General features: G+C 38.9%; 1 protein-coding gene across 2 annotated transcripts in view; it reads right to left on the bottom strand.

Annotated features, from left to right (window-relative positions):
* The window catches only part of pcxb (pyruvate carboxylase b), a 320,178-nt gene that overhangs the window by 45,051 nt on the left and 259,479 nt on the right, over nt 1–15,648 (bottom strand). For both annotated transcript variants that reach the window (XM_079257650.1, XM_079257649.1), the window contains 4 exons: nt 15,273–15,494; nt 7,040–7,196; nt 2,710–2,950; nt 573–740 (listed from right to left, as the gene is read on the bottom strand). In XM_079257650.1, coding sequence (XP_079113776.1) covers nt 573–740; nt 2,710–2,950; nt 7,040–7,196; nt 15,273–15,494 — 788 coding nt within the window. The remainder of the gene's footprint in view (nt 1–572; nt 741–2,709; nt 2,951–7,039; nt 7,197–15,272; nt 15,495–15,648) is intronic.

A 15,648-nucleotide genomic window follows, 5' to 3' on the forward strand; every position in this document is an offset into this window, starting at 1 on the left:
ATATTTGACGTACTGTATAAACACAAAGAAAAAGGGAGAACTAGTGTGTCAATCTGCATGCACAGATAAGCTCATTTGTCTTAACTTAGTTCAAGCAGGTATGATGTAATGACCTCGCTTTGTAAGAAACTGTATTTTCAAGTGGCTTTATCTTCCTGACACAAAGCGTACATCATAATGCTTTGTTTGTTCCTATGCATAGCTGTCAATCTTCATTATGCAATGTTGCATAAAATGATGAAACCACAGAAACTGTACCAGCGGATGAGTCCAATACATCATGGAAGAGAATGATCAGTTCATTGAAGCTGTTGTACCAGGAGCTGAACAACACAACTCAAAACTGTAGCCAATTAAATGGACCTGTCCATGCTGGCAGCATGCATCAGTGGACACAGTGAGGAAAATGTTCCCAGTTCCAACCGCTTCACTTTGAGTGACATTTCGCAAATACAAACTGAACCAAATTGTAGAAACTAACCATTTGTCTTGTTATGTTTACGAGCACATGGACTCAAGACATTCCCTTCTAAGAAAAAGTGCCTGGTACTGTTCACATCATAAATACTCACTGCCACATCTACTACATCAGCTCCAGCTTCGGCACAAGCCAACATGGCTGCGACACCGGCTCCAGCTGTGTCGTGTGTGTGCACATGGATGGGGACGTCTGGGAAACGGTCTCTCAACGCGCCAACCAGAAGCTTGCTAGCCTCTGGCTTCAGCAGGCCGGCCATATCCTGGTGAAAGACATACAGACTGATGTAGCCTGCCCAGTTCAATGCCAACAACAAAGTCAGAAATCTTCATTTAGTCATGGAGTCAGACCTCAGTTTTAGCTGTGATATTAAGACAGTTGTCAAGTCAGACTTTTGGCAACTAAACACAGAAGATTAAAGTTTTCTGTGATGTCTCGGCAACATTAAAAAAATTGTTTCTGAATTTTTATTCAGCAAACTGGACGACTGCAACACTGTCCTTACAGATCCACCTAAAAGTCTGTCAGACAGCAAATAATTCAGAACGCCTCACTAAGACCAGGAAAGTGGATCATATACCACCAGTCCTCAGATCTTTACACTGGCTTCCTGTTTGTCAAAGAATTGACTTCAGTGCTGTTAGTTTAAAAACACTGGAAGGTTTGGGACCTAAATACATTCAGGATCTCCTGGTTTGTTATGAACCAACCAGATTCCTTAAGTCACAGGTGTCGAACTCCAGTCCTCGAGGGACGATCTCCTGAAGGTTCTTGATGTCTCCATGCTCCAACACAACTGGCCGAAACTTAAAAACAGGTTGACAAGAAGCTGCTGGATGCATTTGATTCGAATCCGCTGCGTCAGTAGAGGGAAACAACAAAAACCTGCCGGATACCGGCCCTCGAGGACTGGAGTTTGACAACCCTGCCTTAAGTCATCAGGGTCAGGTCTACTTCCTGTTCCCAGTCAGAACTAAACATGGAGAGGCAGGGTTTAGTTTTTATGCTCTGCAGGTCTGCTGAAACTCTCTGCTGTTTTGAATCAAGGTTAAAAACTTTTCTATTTCCTGTCTCTTATCAAACAGTTTATTCCTCACACTAAAACTTTTATTTCACACATTTTAGCTACTTTATCTTTAATTTCCTTTATTTTTTTAAATGTACTTTTTATTGCTGTAATATTTTTTCATGTAAATCATAATGAAACTCAAAAACAAAACACAGCTTTATTTTTTTTAAGGTGTCCTCTCTTGACTTCAGCAGGCTGAAGGCTGCACTGTGCTCTGAAATTTTAAACAGGGAACATTTTAAATCATCTAAGTTGGCCTAGTTGGTCTCCACAGTCCTCCACTCAGACTATGATGTTAACTGGGAAAAATACACACATATGCAAATAAGAAAACAAACCCTGAAGAGATTATATATATATATATATATATATATATATATATATATATATATATATATAGATCCTGTGATAACTCTTAACTGGTAGAGGCAAATTGCTTAGATCTGTAGCTGTGCTTCCAGATGTTTCATTAGTCCCTCTACAGTCATTGTACCTGCCCATTTCCTCTTATGTCAGTGAACCTTATTACTTATGCCAGCCTTTTATGTGACTGCCACTGCTGAGTGTGATGATTCACACTGCAGTCAAGTGGGAGTTCATCATTTTTTCATCAGAAATATTCTGTCATGCCTGAATAAAAAAATTACATTTTTGTGACAAATATGTATCAACTCATTTGAAGCTTAAATATACAAGTTATTTCACCCAGAACAAGCTGAACACTTTTAGTAATGATTAGAGTTTATTACTCTAAATGTCCACTGAAATACACACGTTTAGTGCACAAGAGGGTTTTAATTCACTTTCTGTTGATGATTATTACTTTCTAGCTCTATTTCTTTTTATATTTAAATATTTTGATGAGCTAAATGAAAAGAATCAATCATAAAGTGAAAAACCAATCAAAAAGAATGATATAATGGGAAAGCATGAAACTAATAAATTTGGCTGAGATTTTGCTAAACCTAGACAAGATTTAGCGAGTAGTCTGGACTCCATATCTCACTGTATCTGCTGTTATTTGGGTAGAAACTGACTCACTGGGAAAAAAAAAAAAAAAAAAAAAGCCTGGGCAGACTGACCCTATTCTTGGAAATCTAAGTGGCATTAAAACGCTTTTAGAGCAACACCTGGATCCTCGGAGCTATTTTCATTTCCCCACCTTGATACAGAGGATGTGGGTTCCAGCTTTGACAAGCTCATCTGCGAGTTTCACATAATAGTCCAGGGAATATTTCTGCCTCATTGGGTCAGACACGTCACCCGTGTACGAGATGGCAGCCTCAACTACGCCTCCTGCTGCTCCGGCAGCCTCCATCCCCAGCAGCATGTTGGGAACGTAGTTCAGAGAATCAAACACACGGAAGATGTCCATGCCGTTCTCTTTAGCCACCTCGCAGAACCTGGCAGGAGGGACATTATGTTAGTCAAACACCAACTGCAGTTTTGCTTTTAGATCCACAGTCGCATCAGGTTAGTGAGGCTGTCAAGCGCTTCGGTAGCCTGGGAGATTATCACACGGCCTCTCTCTCACACATACATAACGAGTAGTTGTCATGCACAGAGAGCTCCAGATAATAGCACACATCCGGGGTGGGATAAGCTGTTTATATCAATTTCCATATCGCTGCGCATAAATATTGCTTTACCTGCGTAAATAATGTTCCCACTATTTTCATGAAAAGAAAGCTTAACAGCCTGCAGGAGCCCACAATCACCGGAGAGAAATGTATACTCCACTCATTATCCAAGCTGCTCGAGGTACTGTAAATCCCTCCCATTATTGCTTTTTGCCCCAGTATCTTAATCAGATTTTTCACAACTGGGAAGAGTGTTTACTGTAGCTGTGTTAGGGTGAATGCAATGTTTACACAGTCAGAGGTTTCGTTTTGGAAAATAAACAGACACATTGTGTGTGAGTCTGTTCATTTGTGCTGCAAAAGGATTACCAGTTCTGCGTGTGTGCGTGTGTGTGTGTGTGTCCAGTATGTATTAATAGTGTAAAATGTATGCATGCCTTGTCAAGTGTGGACTACTTGGCACCAAATCAAACACACCACACCATCTTGCATATCTTATTTAGAGCAGAAGAAACAATTATTCATCCGATTCAGGAAGTTTTTCTGTCTAAAACTTCATAACGCAAGCAGAAAAGCTTGTTAGCCTTGATAAAGCCCCCGACCCTCCAGGCTGCTTGGATATAAAATCTTAAAAATGTCTTATTTCTCACTCTGCAAAGAATGCTGTGCTGTGACCCTGTAAAATGCACTTTAAATCAATTAAATGAAATGGAATTACACTTTGATTTGATTTAGTTAATGAAGATGCTAAGGTTACTCTGCTGCGAGCTGTCGCACAGAGAGGGTTGTGGGCGAAGGACTGACAGTGCAGGCAGGATGGAAAGGGAGCCAAGCAAACAGATCAAAGCCATTAATCACAATGATGTGCAAATTTTCAATGGCACCCCCCTTATGGGACACAGAGTGGAGAGGGAGATGAAGAGCAGTAGTGGGAGAAAGGGGGAGTTAAGAAGGAAAGAGGTGTGTAATGTGGGGAGAGCAAGGGAAGCACAAAAAAAGGAGGTTATCAGTGAGGGATAATTAATGACTTAGTGATAAGAGGGGTGGGGAGGGCAGAAAACAGGGAGGATAGGGGAGGTCTGTGTGTGTGATTCAGCTGGAAGGATGGAGGAGGGGACAGCTGCATTAGTCACAAACTAGCCACTACTAATTCATTTCAAGTTAGGGGGAATCACTGTGTGAGACTTTGTGGTGTCCTTATTCATGTATGCGTGTGTGTGACTAACTGCAGGTGTGTATTAGCCATCCACATCACTAAGGTAGCTTGTGAATCCATTTGGAAAAAGAGCTGGAAGTGTGTGTATGCATGTGTGTCAGCACTGGACTATTTATGGCCCAAAGTGCAGTACCAGCATCCAGCTGCATGAGTGATGTGTAACTCCATAAGCATGATAAGAAGCAACAGGAAGACATCAAGCAAACTGAGCTGATTTAATGTGTTGCGTGGTCTGTGGATACCCACACTACAGCCTAACCATTTAGGCACGTTTACCATAAGCAGCCCCACCGCTACATACCGCAAAACCTAAAAAAACATATGTGCTTAGTATGTTTGGATTCACATATAAATGAATCAGGCTGAAAACATGCTAAAAGTACAACATAAATGAAAAATTAAAAAAAAAAAAAGCTTGAGGAAAGACATCTTTTAATTTGCACGTTACAATGTAGAGTGGGAGGAGTCTGGTGGACGATAACCATCACAGATTTACAGACATCTTGTAAAACTTTAAATCCCCAAAATGTTTTTTCTTAAAGTGTCTTTTCCAAACGCTTCACGGAAAGACAGGCAGCAACTCAGGATGGCAGTCTTTTTTATTTAGTTTGATGATTGGCTTTTATCCAGAAGAGCTTCTTCAGTTGTGATGGATGTGGTGTGTAACTCCCAAAATACCCATGTTTGTCAAACCCAGCCACATGAGACACAAACTGGTTTATCTTGAGTCCTTGCCTCCACTCTTGTGTATGCAGTTGGACGCAGCGAAGACTGCAATGAGCTCAACATTGGAAGAAACCAAACAGACAGAAGGTTCAACACAGGAAGGCCAACTCATCTTGCGAGGACTTGGCTCTTCCTGCTCCTAAAGACGGACTTTAAAGCCATAAAAGACGGATGCCCAATTAGCTGTTGATAGGCAAGTTCTGCAGTGCTGCTTTAATGATGGAGAAGAAAAAAACAAAAAGAAAAAACACACACACACACACATATATATATATATATATATATACATACATATATATATATATACATACATATATGTATGTATATATATATATATATATATATATATATATATATGTGTATACATATATATATATATATATATATATATATGTATACATATATATATATATATATATATGTATACATATATATATATATGTATACATATATATATATATATATGTATACATATATATATATGTATACATATATATGTATATGTGTATATATATCACTTCTCTCAGAGGGAACAATGGTCCCTGAGACAATCTCAGGTGGTGGTTTTACAGGCTACTTCAGTCAAATCTCCCATTATCTCCATCAGAACGCAAGAAGTTATTCTGCATGGGAGTGAAACAGCTTTAAGCTAAACCCAGTACGTGACTCAGCCTACGTTGGATAACTGCTGTGTTTTGGATATATATATATATATATATATATATATATATATACACACACACACACACATACATACATACATATATATATGTACACACATATACAAAAACAAAAACCAACTCTGGCGCAGGAGTTGCCCATAATGAAAGGTAACCAGCATCTGACAGGATACAACCAAATACACCAAACACTATTCACACTGATATCATGCAAAGTACTATGAAAACATCTACTTTAACATCAACAGCTTTACAATCCCAGTTTTCCATCATCATAGTGATTTCAAGCACAGAATGGCTCATCCTAATGATATACCGGACACCTATGATATGTTCAGCGTTGCCTTCAACTCCTTTTATAAGTAAATATGATTCGGGTGATTTGAAGATGATTTCAAGCAGAGAAGCTGACCTTGTTTCCCTCCTCCAGTACAGGTTTTAGGGACGTCTCAAACTACAAGTTCGCAAGATTAAAAACCCAAATATATTAAAACCTTCTTCGTCAAATTCTTAAATGTTACTCCTACTTCGTTCAGGTATTAATTGCCACTAATCTGTAAGCATAATACTAACAAGTCTGTTAAGACTGGAAAGGCAGGAAGTTTCAGTCTGCCCTTCTCAGCTGTGTGGAACATTATTATTGGCTTCATTAGGTTTTGCTGTGCAGTTTTGATGAGAGTGATTGTTTTATACTTGTGTGTAATTATTCTTAGATAATCATTTCAATCTTGTCAAAAAAAAAAAAAGAAAAAAAAAGTCCAACTACATTCCACAGACAATAAAACCAAGAAACCACCAATGTTGTTGCCATGGAAACAACCCAGCCAGAGGACATTTTCAGAATAACATGACAATAAGACATTCAAACAGATGGAGAGCAGCAGCTGGCTCTCAGGAATCTTCTTCAAACATATATTTGGAAATAAATAGATTAAAAACCCTTTAATACACTTAAGCAAAACAAGAAAGACAGAGAGCTGCCAGTGTTGTGGATGGGTTTGCTTTAACGTCCAACTCTGATGAGGACAAACAAAGTGTTCTCACATCCTGAAGGCTACCAGAATAATGTGTTATTTTGTGAATTGTGTTACTGTGTACTCTTTCACCTAAATTTACAGCTTGACTGGATTTGGCTTTTTGCAACTAAATTAATGGAGATGGTTTAGATTTAATGGAAAAGAAAAAAAAAAGAAGTAATTTTTATAAAAATTCTCAATGATCGAGATGTTAATGAACAGAGCTGAGAGGGAAAAGCTGGTTAAAATGCAACAGTGTGCTTGTGTGACTCACTTAAAGACGGCGTTGTCGGGGTAGTTGGTGTAGCCCACGGCGTTGGCCCCTCTCAGGAGCATCTGGAAAGGGACATTTGGGATCAAAGCTCTCAGCTCTTGGAGCCTCTTCCACGGACATTCTGACAGGAATCGCATGGCCACGTCAAAGGTAGCACCTACACAGACACACGAACAGAATCAGGGTTGTAGCTTTCATCTCCAGTGTCATCTGCCATCCACACTTTGATCTCAATTTTGAGAATCAAAATCTAACATTTCAGTCTCCTGCTATCATCCACACAGATGCACAAGAACAGAAACACACCCGTTTCAACATTCACTGTATATCCTGAAACTTTAATCATTTCTTTTTAAAGGAGTTTAAAAGGCTCCAGCAGAAGTAGGGAGGAAAGAGAAACTACAGCGGAAGATAGCAATCTCTAATTTCCCTTTGTGGGGGAGTAGATTAGCGATTCTCATACCCGTTTATCATATCAGCCAGAAATATTGAAGCCTCCAGGGGTATTCTGCTGATCCAACACTATCATTAAATTTCATTTTCTGAGCACTCATGCGTTTGGACAGAAAATACCAAGCACAACTGCTTGTTCTCTTTCTTTATGAGCAGGAAGGATGTCCTGGAAAAATCCTCTCCATTGCTTTTTTTTTTTTTTTTTTTTTTTTTTACTCCCCATCTCGTGATTTGGATTTCAGCCTACGTCAGCATCCCTTAAATCACTGGTTTTGAGCGGAAATGACTCCAAACAATCCTATCTGATGTTAAACATATTAGTATTGATGTTTCACTGCACGTGAGAGATCAAAACATGAAGCTGGGTGAGGAATTCATCTGGGGCTGCAAAATCTATTCTAGTAATTTGATAACGTGAATGAAGACTGACAGCTGGTCCCACAAGCAGGACATTAGGCACAGGTACCGCTTCCTTTTGGACACAGACTAAAGCATTCTACCTGCTGTAAGAGGCAAAACAAACCAGATGGATACTGGTTCATGATGTCCAGCAGTTTTTTTTTAAATTTTGAGATTCATTATTCCCTGGAGTAGGTGTTGCAAAAAATACCTGGGCTTGTAAATTCCTGTAAAATGTGCACGGTGCCATTCAATCATTGAGATAGGAAAGAATAAAATGTTGATTTTGTCACAATTTTCTACACATTTCTCTAAGTTTCTCTAAACATAACGTATTTAAGACTTGTCAATATTTTAACCCCCAGATGGATGAATTATTAAAAAAAAACAAAACCATTGCTTCCACACGCAACATTTTACTGCTACAGACAGGTTTGTCTTTATTATAATTTGACTTTTTATTTAGTTTATTTGATGTATTCTATAGAAATACATTGTCATATTGATATATCAGAAAACATTCTAAAAAAATTGAATATAATTTCTTGTCCTTTTTATCACAGAGGTAAAACTTGGTAATTGCATGTATGTGTTCACATGAAATTTTATACTATATTCTTCAGTGACTGGCAGTGTGTTGTGTGATTCTCCTAATATCTACTGAAGTGGCAAAAATGCAAATATACCAGCCTCACTTATGAATATACTAGAAAACAGCATATAAATACACTGTGCATCAGGGTTAAGTGTTGAGAGGAGTAGTGCACAGTTTGGTCCAAGAGGAATGTGATTTTCTGATGAACACAGTTGTTTTCTCCCATCATTAACATTATACGTTGTTGCTCAGTAGTGGCAGATCCAACTTTCATATCTGTTCAGTCCAGACTCCTTTTTATGTTTAATACCTGAAACAAACCACTCACAACCCTTCAAACACATCAAATCACTCCAATACACAGATTTAACAAGCGCTTGGACAAACAAGATGCAGATGCCAACACATTCAATAATAATTCAGAATTAATAGGTTTAACCAGCTGATGACACTGTGTCAATCAGACGTGATGAAGCATATAGATACATAATGTGACCCAGTTCATTTTACTGTATCTTCCTTGGTGTTGCGAGAAACGCTATATCGGGAAGGGACTTAATCCTCAAAGGGCTTTCACAGGCTTAATCTCTTCAATGATTCATTCTGCCTCTAAGCAGCTGAAACATGTGAAAGCAATATTCCCTATCTAAGACGAGTCAAGTGTTAAACGAGGGGAAAAAAAAGAAGAAAAGAAAATATATTTCTTGCACAGGGACAATGTGTCAGGATGACAGCATTCAATATTCACATTCAACAGTCATCTCGTTTTGGGTGATTTATTTGGACTGCAAGTGAATCAAACAAAAACCTGAAGGAAAAAAATAAATAAATCTGATCAGTCTGTGATAAATGCATCTTATCAAGACAGGAACACTAGTTATTTCTCTTGTGGTAATGAAGTGATTCATGGGGGCCTGTTTAGATGCGGATACGAACAGTCACTCTGGGACAATGTGTGCTTGAGATGAACTTTCCACAACATAGTGGACTAATTTGTGTTTAACAAACGAAATCAATATGAGGCGAGAGTTTTGATGGCAAATGGCGAATCTGAGAACATTGTGCTTTAAAAACAGGGTGAATGAACAAGTTTAACAGTAACAATGAAGAAAATGGATTCTGGGAGATGCATACATTTTTATTAAATCAGATTGCTTGAAAATGAGTTTTTAGTTTCCTGCATGGCTTTACTTTGACTGTACAGGAACAATAAAAAACAAACAAACAAAAAAAAACAAAAACCTGTGGATTTATTTTGTTTAATAAAATAAATAATAAAAATAAAAAAAACCAACAAAAACTACTAACTTTATGATTCTATCTGTATCTGGCTGTCTCTGACACTGCTCATGTCCCCCGTATCAATGGAAAGCTTTCAGCATCTGCATGAAGTACATCAGTAGCATGCATGGTCAATATATTAAAGTGGAACTATTATGTGCATTTCAGGCTAATTTATTTTTATTTCTGAGACCAGAAGGGCTGGGATTGATCGAGTTATTGTCACAAATCGCTTTATTTACTTCAGACCGGCCCTCTCCGTAGGCTGTCAGATCAGCCTGTAGGCAAAATGAGTGGATTGAGACTCTTCCGCATGAAGCCCCGCCTCCCGCCACTGCACTACATCGGGAGCGCGCACCGCACCTGCTTTCGCCGTCATTGTAACATCTCATAAACAGAAGGATTAGGCTAATATGAACTCAATAAAAATAAAAACTCAAACAAAATACAATGTCAACACATAGCATACAGCCCTACATGTTGGAACCTGAATCAGACCCTGAAAACAAAGTGGAAAACAGCAACCCACAGCAACGAATGCAGCAGGATGTCTCTCTTTGGTAAACTCACCAGCCATCGTTGGAAATAACTTTATCCAACGTTTTCCACCCGCCTGATGTATTTGTACATGTCCTTGTTAACCAGTAGAAGGTAACCAATCACCGAACCTTATCCCCCGGGACGTCACAAGGATTTCCAAGTAGAAAAAAACCTCTAAAAATTATGCATTTTTCGTCGCCATGGAAACCAAACGGAGAGAGAGAGCTGGAACTCAAACATGCGTTTAGGTGATAAAAAACAGTGCTGTTCACATGTCTGATGAGGATTCAACACTGTAACACTGTAGAAAGCTCAGAAAACTCCAAATACCATAATAGCACCCCTTTAAGATCATTTGGATATTGCGTATTACTATGTCACCATATTAAGAATCCCATATCAGATTTGGGATTTCACATGTTAGCAGTTTAATCCAGATGTTTTATACTGAGGTGTTTACTTGCAACAAGACCATATTCTATTGGTTTATTTTAACCATTCATATTTTGCTAAATACTAAACACATTTTCTGTGATCCAACAAACTGAATGAATATTTATTTCTGCTTTGCTCTGATTACACTTTCTGTAGATGCTGTACTCATGGGTCAAGGGAAGGTTTCACAGCTTCTATATTCAATATATTGTGGCTTTTAGTGTTAATCAGGTGGTGACTCAGTGGTACACAACAAGAACTGATGCTTCAAGAGGATCGACTAGCATATTACATTCCTCCTCTATATATTACACAATCACATTAACTTTTAAGTGAGAAAGACAAATGAACCTGATGCTCCTCAGCCTTTGCAGAATCATTATGTCATGAGGTATTTACATTTCCTCAGCTCAGGTCTTACATCTGAATTAACTGACGCACATTAGCTGCCACATACACAGGGGAAACACACATCCACTTTTCCAAACTTCTTTATGAAGACAAAAGATTGTTTCAATGTAGAGAGCTTTCACTGACAAAATATTTCAAACCCCGACACCCACTGCAGTTCAACCATTAGAACTTTACAAAAGGGTTTTAACAGGAAAGTAAAATGGATTCACTGTTCTCTCGGCTCTTTATCATATCTGGCGTCAGTAAAACAATAGATTAATTTGCATTGTTTACTCCGAGCTTCTACTGCAGCAAATGTCCTCACAAAAACTATTGACCACAATATCAGTCAACCACTTTGAACTGTCAAACAATTCCCATAACCATTGCTGCAGTGATGCAGGGTACATTATCCAGCTAAAACACACCACTGCTGTCTTGGGTTCATGTTGCCACAGAGTACATACTCCGTTTTAAAGTTCTGGCATACCAGATGAGCCAAAGTTAGTGTTAAATTAGTGCAAGTGAAAGTAAGGAGAACATAATCCACAAAATGACATCCCAAAAGTGCAACGTGCTCCCAACTCGTCCCCAGATAACAAAACAAATGTGCAGTAAAGCTGCTCAGCTGCTTTATTAGATAAGGCCATCTTCTCCTATTATTCCATAGTTACAAACCCACACAGACACTTTCAATCTAGCTGTACGTAAGTTAGCTTGTGCACGTTGCTTACTCTGAGTCTGCATGATGTTACACTTTCTATCAGCTAGAATAAGGGACGATGCCGTAATCAATACCTCAGTTAAAATCTATATTTCCAATCCTAATTCCAAAACACGTTAGGATGCTGTGTAAATGGCAAACAAACTGCAATTATATGTAAACCTCATAATTTTTTATTTTCTGGACAACAGAAAACATATCCATGCTGAAATATGAGATCATGATCAAGATGATTGCAGCAACATGTTTCAAAAGTTGAGACAGGAGCAAGAAAATGCTAGAAAACTATGTGGTACGAAGAAGAAACAGCTGGGTTGCAACTGTGTGTGTGCGAGTGTGACATTGTTTTTATGTTTTAATGCACTCTGAAATGCATCTGTACAAAAAGTGCTATATCAAAGTTTCATGTGAACTGATTGATTTAGTTTCTATTTGTTTCTTATGCTCCGTGAGGTCTTGGCATATAAACACAGTTAAAAAGTTGCCTCGACTGTTGCATCAAAAATCCACTTCTCTTGTCAGGGATAACGCCAAATTCAGATTTTAGAAGTAGTTCTCATAACTCTTTCTGGACAAGCAATTATGAAATGTCAAAATTTAGAGCTATAAAAATGTTTAAAATGTAATAAGGAGAATAAATGGTTTTTGGTGAATTGTGTTGGATGTGACAAGGCCCCTCTATGCCTGAATCAGCTTCACATGACAAAATAAGGCCAAATTCAGATTCTCATTCACCATTAGATCACATTCACTTGTAACAGATGTAGCAGTGCACTACCTCTGACATTAGCATCTAACACCAACCCTGTGGGCTTCACAATGCTGCAACACACACACCTTACAGGAAGTGACGTCAACTTGCACATATGCACTCTGAAATGAATCTGATAATGGGCTGGTAAATGTAGACAGCAATAACTGCGTCATATGAGGTTATTAGAGTAATCTGATTACTCCCAGATATCTGATTCTGATGTAAACAGGCTCAGTGTTCAGCAAACATCTGAGAATGTAATATTCAAGAAATATTTGCGTTACATAAATATCTGTAAATAGATAGATATCCAGATTCTTTAAATAAAAACCTAATCATGCTGTTGTGAGTTAAATGGCTTCAGGACATTAGTGGTGACATCCAGCAACATTGCATGGTACTGCAAAACAGCAGCAAACGGTCTTATCTGGAAATCTAGAAGAACTTTCAACAAAGAAAATGAACCTTAAAAAGGCATTTATGTGCCTTAATCAAAGCACTTGTGCCTTTCAGAATTAATTCATAAAGTATAATGAGACACACAGAGCCAAAGGGCTCCCCTGGCTCCCATTCACACCGCTCCTCTGAGGGGTAGTTTACCGCAAGTTGTCACAGACTCTCTTCAAAGATATGCTGGAATGCAACTGCTTCCACGTGGCTTACATTATCCCACTTTTTGGTCAGTCTTGTTGTAACAATATTCATAGAGATACAGGCGGTCTTTGGTTTACAAACGAAATCCGTTCCTACGCTGCGCCGTAACCTGAAAATCCATGCAAGTCGAATTTTACCCTTAAATACCCCCTAAATCAATAAATAACTATCTAAATACACGTAAATGAGATCATATTAATGGAAAAACAGTACATGCAATTAGAGACATTTCAGTTAAAATAAAAATATACATGCACTAAGGCATCATCACAGCCTCCGCGTCACGTTTCATAAGAGCTTATACGGAACCCCGCAACTTTAGAACTTGCTCTATTTTTTATTTACATTCATTTAATGAATGTCGTAAAGTCGAAAAAATGGAGGTCGAGAGCCGCGTAACCAGAGGACCGCCTGTACTAGACAACATCTAAACACTTCTAATATATTAACTACAAAAATCAATATGCTGCAAATCTGTTCAAGTTTAAAGTGAATAGACTGTTCCTTTATGTGAGATGTGCTCAAAGTGCCCACCCAGAGTAATGAAACCTAACCGGTGCAACTCTAATCTGCTACCAAGAGGAGTTTCATCTCAGGAACTGTTTTTAGCACTAAAGGTTCTCTGGAGACACCTTTATCTGTATTATTTTTTCCTCACTTTGTTCTGTTGGTATCTAACAAAGAGTCAGGCAGTGAAACAAAAGCAGAAACAAGACTTGTGTTTTTCGGTTGTTCTGTTTGTTCTTGTGATCCACATCAGAGGTTTTCACACAGACACCGTTCTGGCTCCGGCACATTACTTGAGTCTCAAAAACTTGGTGATTTCCAGTCTGTGTGTGTGTTTCCAGACACTGCAATGCGGCAACATTAAGGATTTAATCGAAGGGAAACATTTCAGTATTTAATTGAGCTAAATTAGCTGAACTTCATCTGTAGAAAACCATGCAGGGGAGACGGTACTCTGCTGGACTGACTGCTTGGTCTGGTGGGTTTTTTTTATTTTATTGTATTAAAACAGTGAGGAGCTTGTGTTGACATTAACAGGCAGTATTATTCTAGCTTCAGCTTGCTGTTCTCTCTCTTTTTTAAGTGTATTGAAACATAACAGTGGTGTGGCATTCAGGGAAATCCAGCATTTGCCCTTCTGATGACATTACAGTTCACAAATGACAAGCACTACTTTTGGTGGCCTTTGAAAGCAGAACACGTCCAGAACCAACTTTTTTTCCTGTGTGACTGTGTTGGCAGGTTACAAATTAAGTCTGGGAACTGGCACAGTGCCAGTGCGGGGCAAGATGGAAAGCTCCATCAAAGAGTTCATACGAGGAACTTACGAATTAAAGTGCAGGCGGGGTATTTTAATGTAACCTTGCCATAAATGTTTCCACCAGAAGAAATTCTAATTCAAAATTTGCATGCTGAGTGTTCATGTGCTGGAAGAGAAAAATATTAACTTTTGACAGCACTTTAAAACCATCACCCTTTGCATTATAGAGAGAAACTGCATCTTCTACTTCAGGGATCTTCAATACTCAGTGTCCTGCAGGTTTCCAAGTGTCCCTGTTGCGACACAACTCATTCAGATCGTTGTGTATTTAGCAGATTTTCGCAGAGCTTGTCTGAGTCCGAGTCAGGCGTGTTGCTTCAGGGACACTTGGAAAACCTTCAGGACACTGGACCTCGAGGACCAGGATTGAGGATCCCTACACAGACATCACTGGACTTCTTTTTACACTAAAAGCAGGCAAAGTCACGATAAACCCACTTCTTGGAGCTGGAAGAATGAGGTTGTAGTACATAGTCCTCAGTGACTTCAGACACAGCTCAGCCACATTGTAATTAACACTCCTTTTAAAATATATTGATTCATTCAATGTAGTTTGTTATGCAATGCTTAGGAAAAGTAGTTTCAGGCATGAAATTAGTTATTTATGTTTAATGCGGCGACAGATGCAGCTAGCCTGTCTCTGTGCAGATACAATCTGTTAAACACAAGGACACTCACCTCCCCAGTTCTCCAGACTGAAAAGGTTGCTGAAGTTATGGCTGACGAATGGAGAGATCTTTTTCAGATCATGGGTCCGAACTCTGGTAGCCAAAAGCGACTGATGAGCATCCCTGAATGTTGTATCCATCAGTAACAGACCTTGATGGGCGCGGACAGCTTTGGCAAATCCTTCAGGACCATCACGAAGCAACACGTCACGGAAACCAATGGGTGGGTCACCTAAAAGTGGCAGAGGAAGAGAAACAAAAATGTTGGTGTAGAGAAACAACAGATATAGCTACTGAAGTGGGAAAGGGGTTGTGTTTACAGACCAAGACTATTCAACTGAAACCAATGACAGCTGGACTCCTGCAGGCTTTCAGTGTATCCCAGC

The sequence above is a fragment of the Telmatherina bonti genome (genome assembly GCF_933228915.1).
Source record: "Telmatherina bonti genome assembly, chromosome: 18".
In the NCBI taxonomy this organism is placed as follows: domain Eukaryota; kingdom Metazoa; phylum Chordata; class Actinopteri; order Atheriniformes; family Telmatherinidae; genus Telmatherina; species Telmatherina bonti.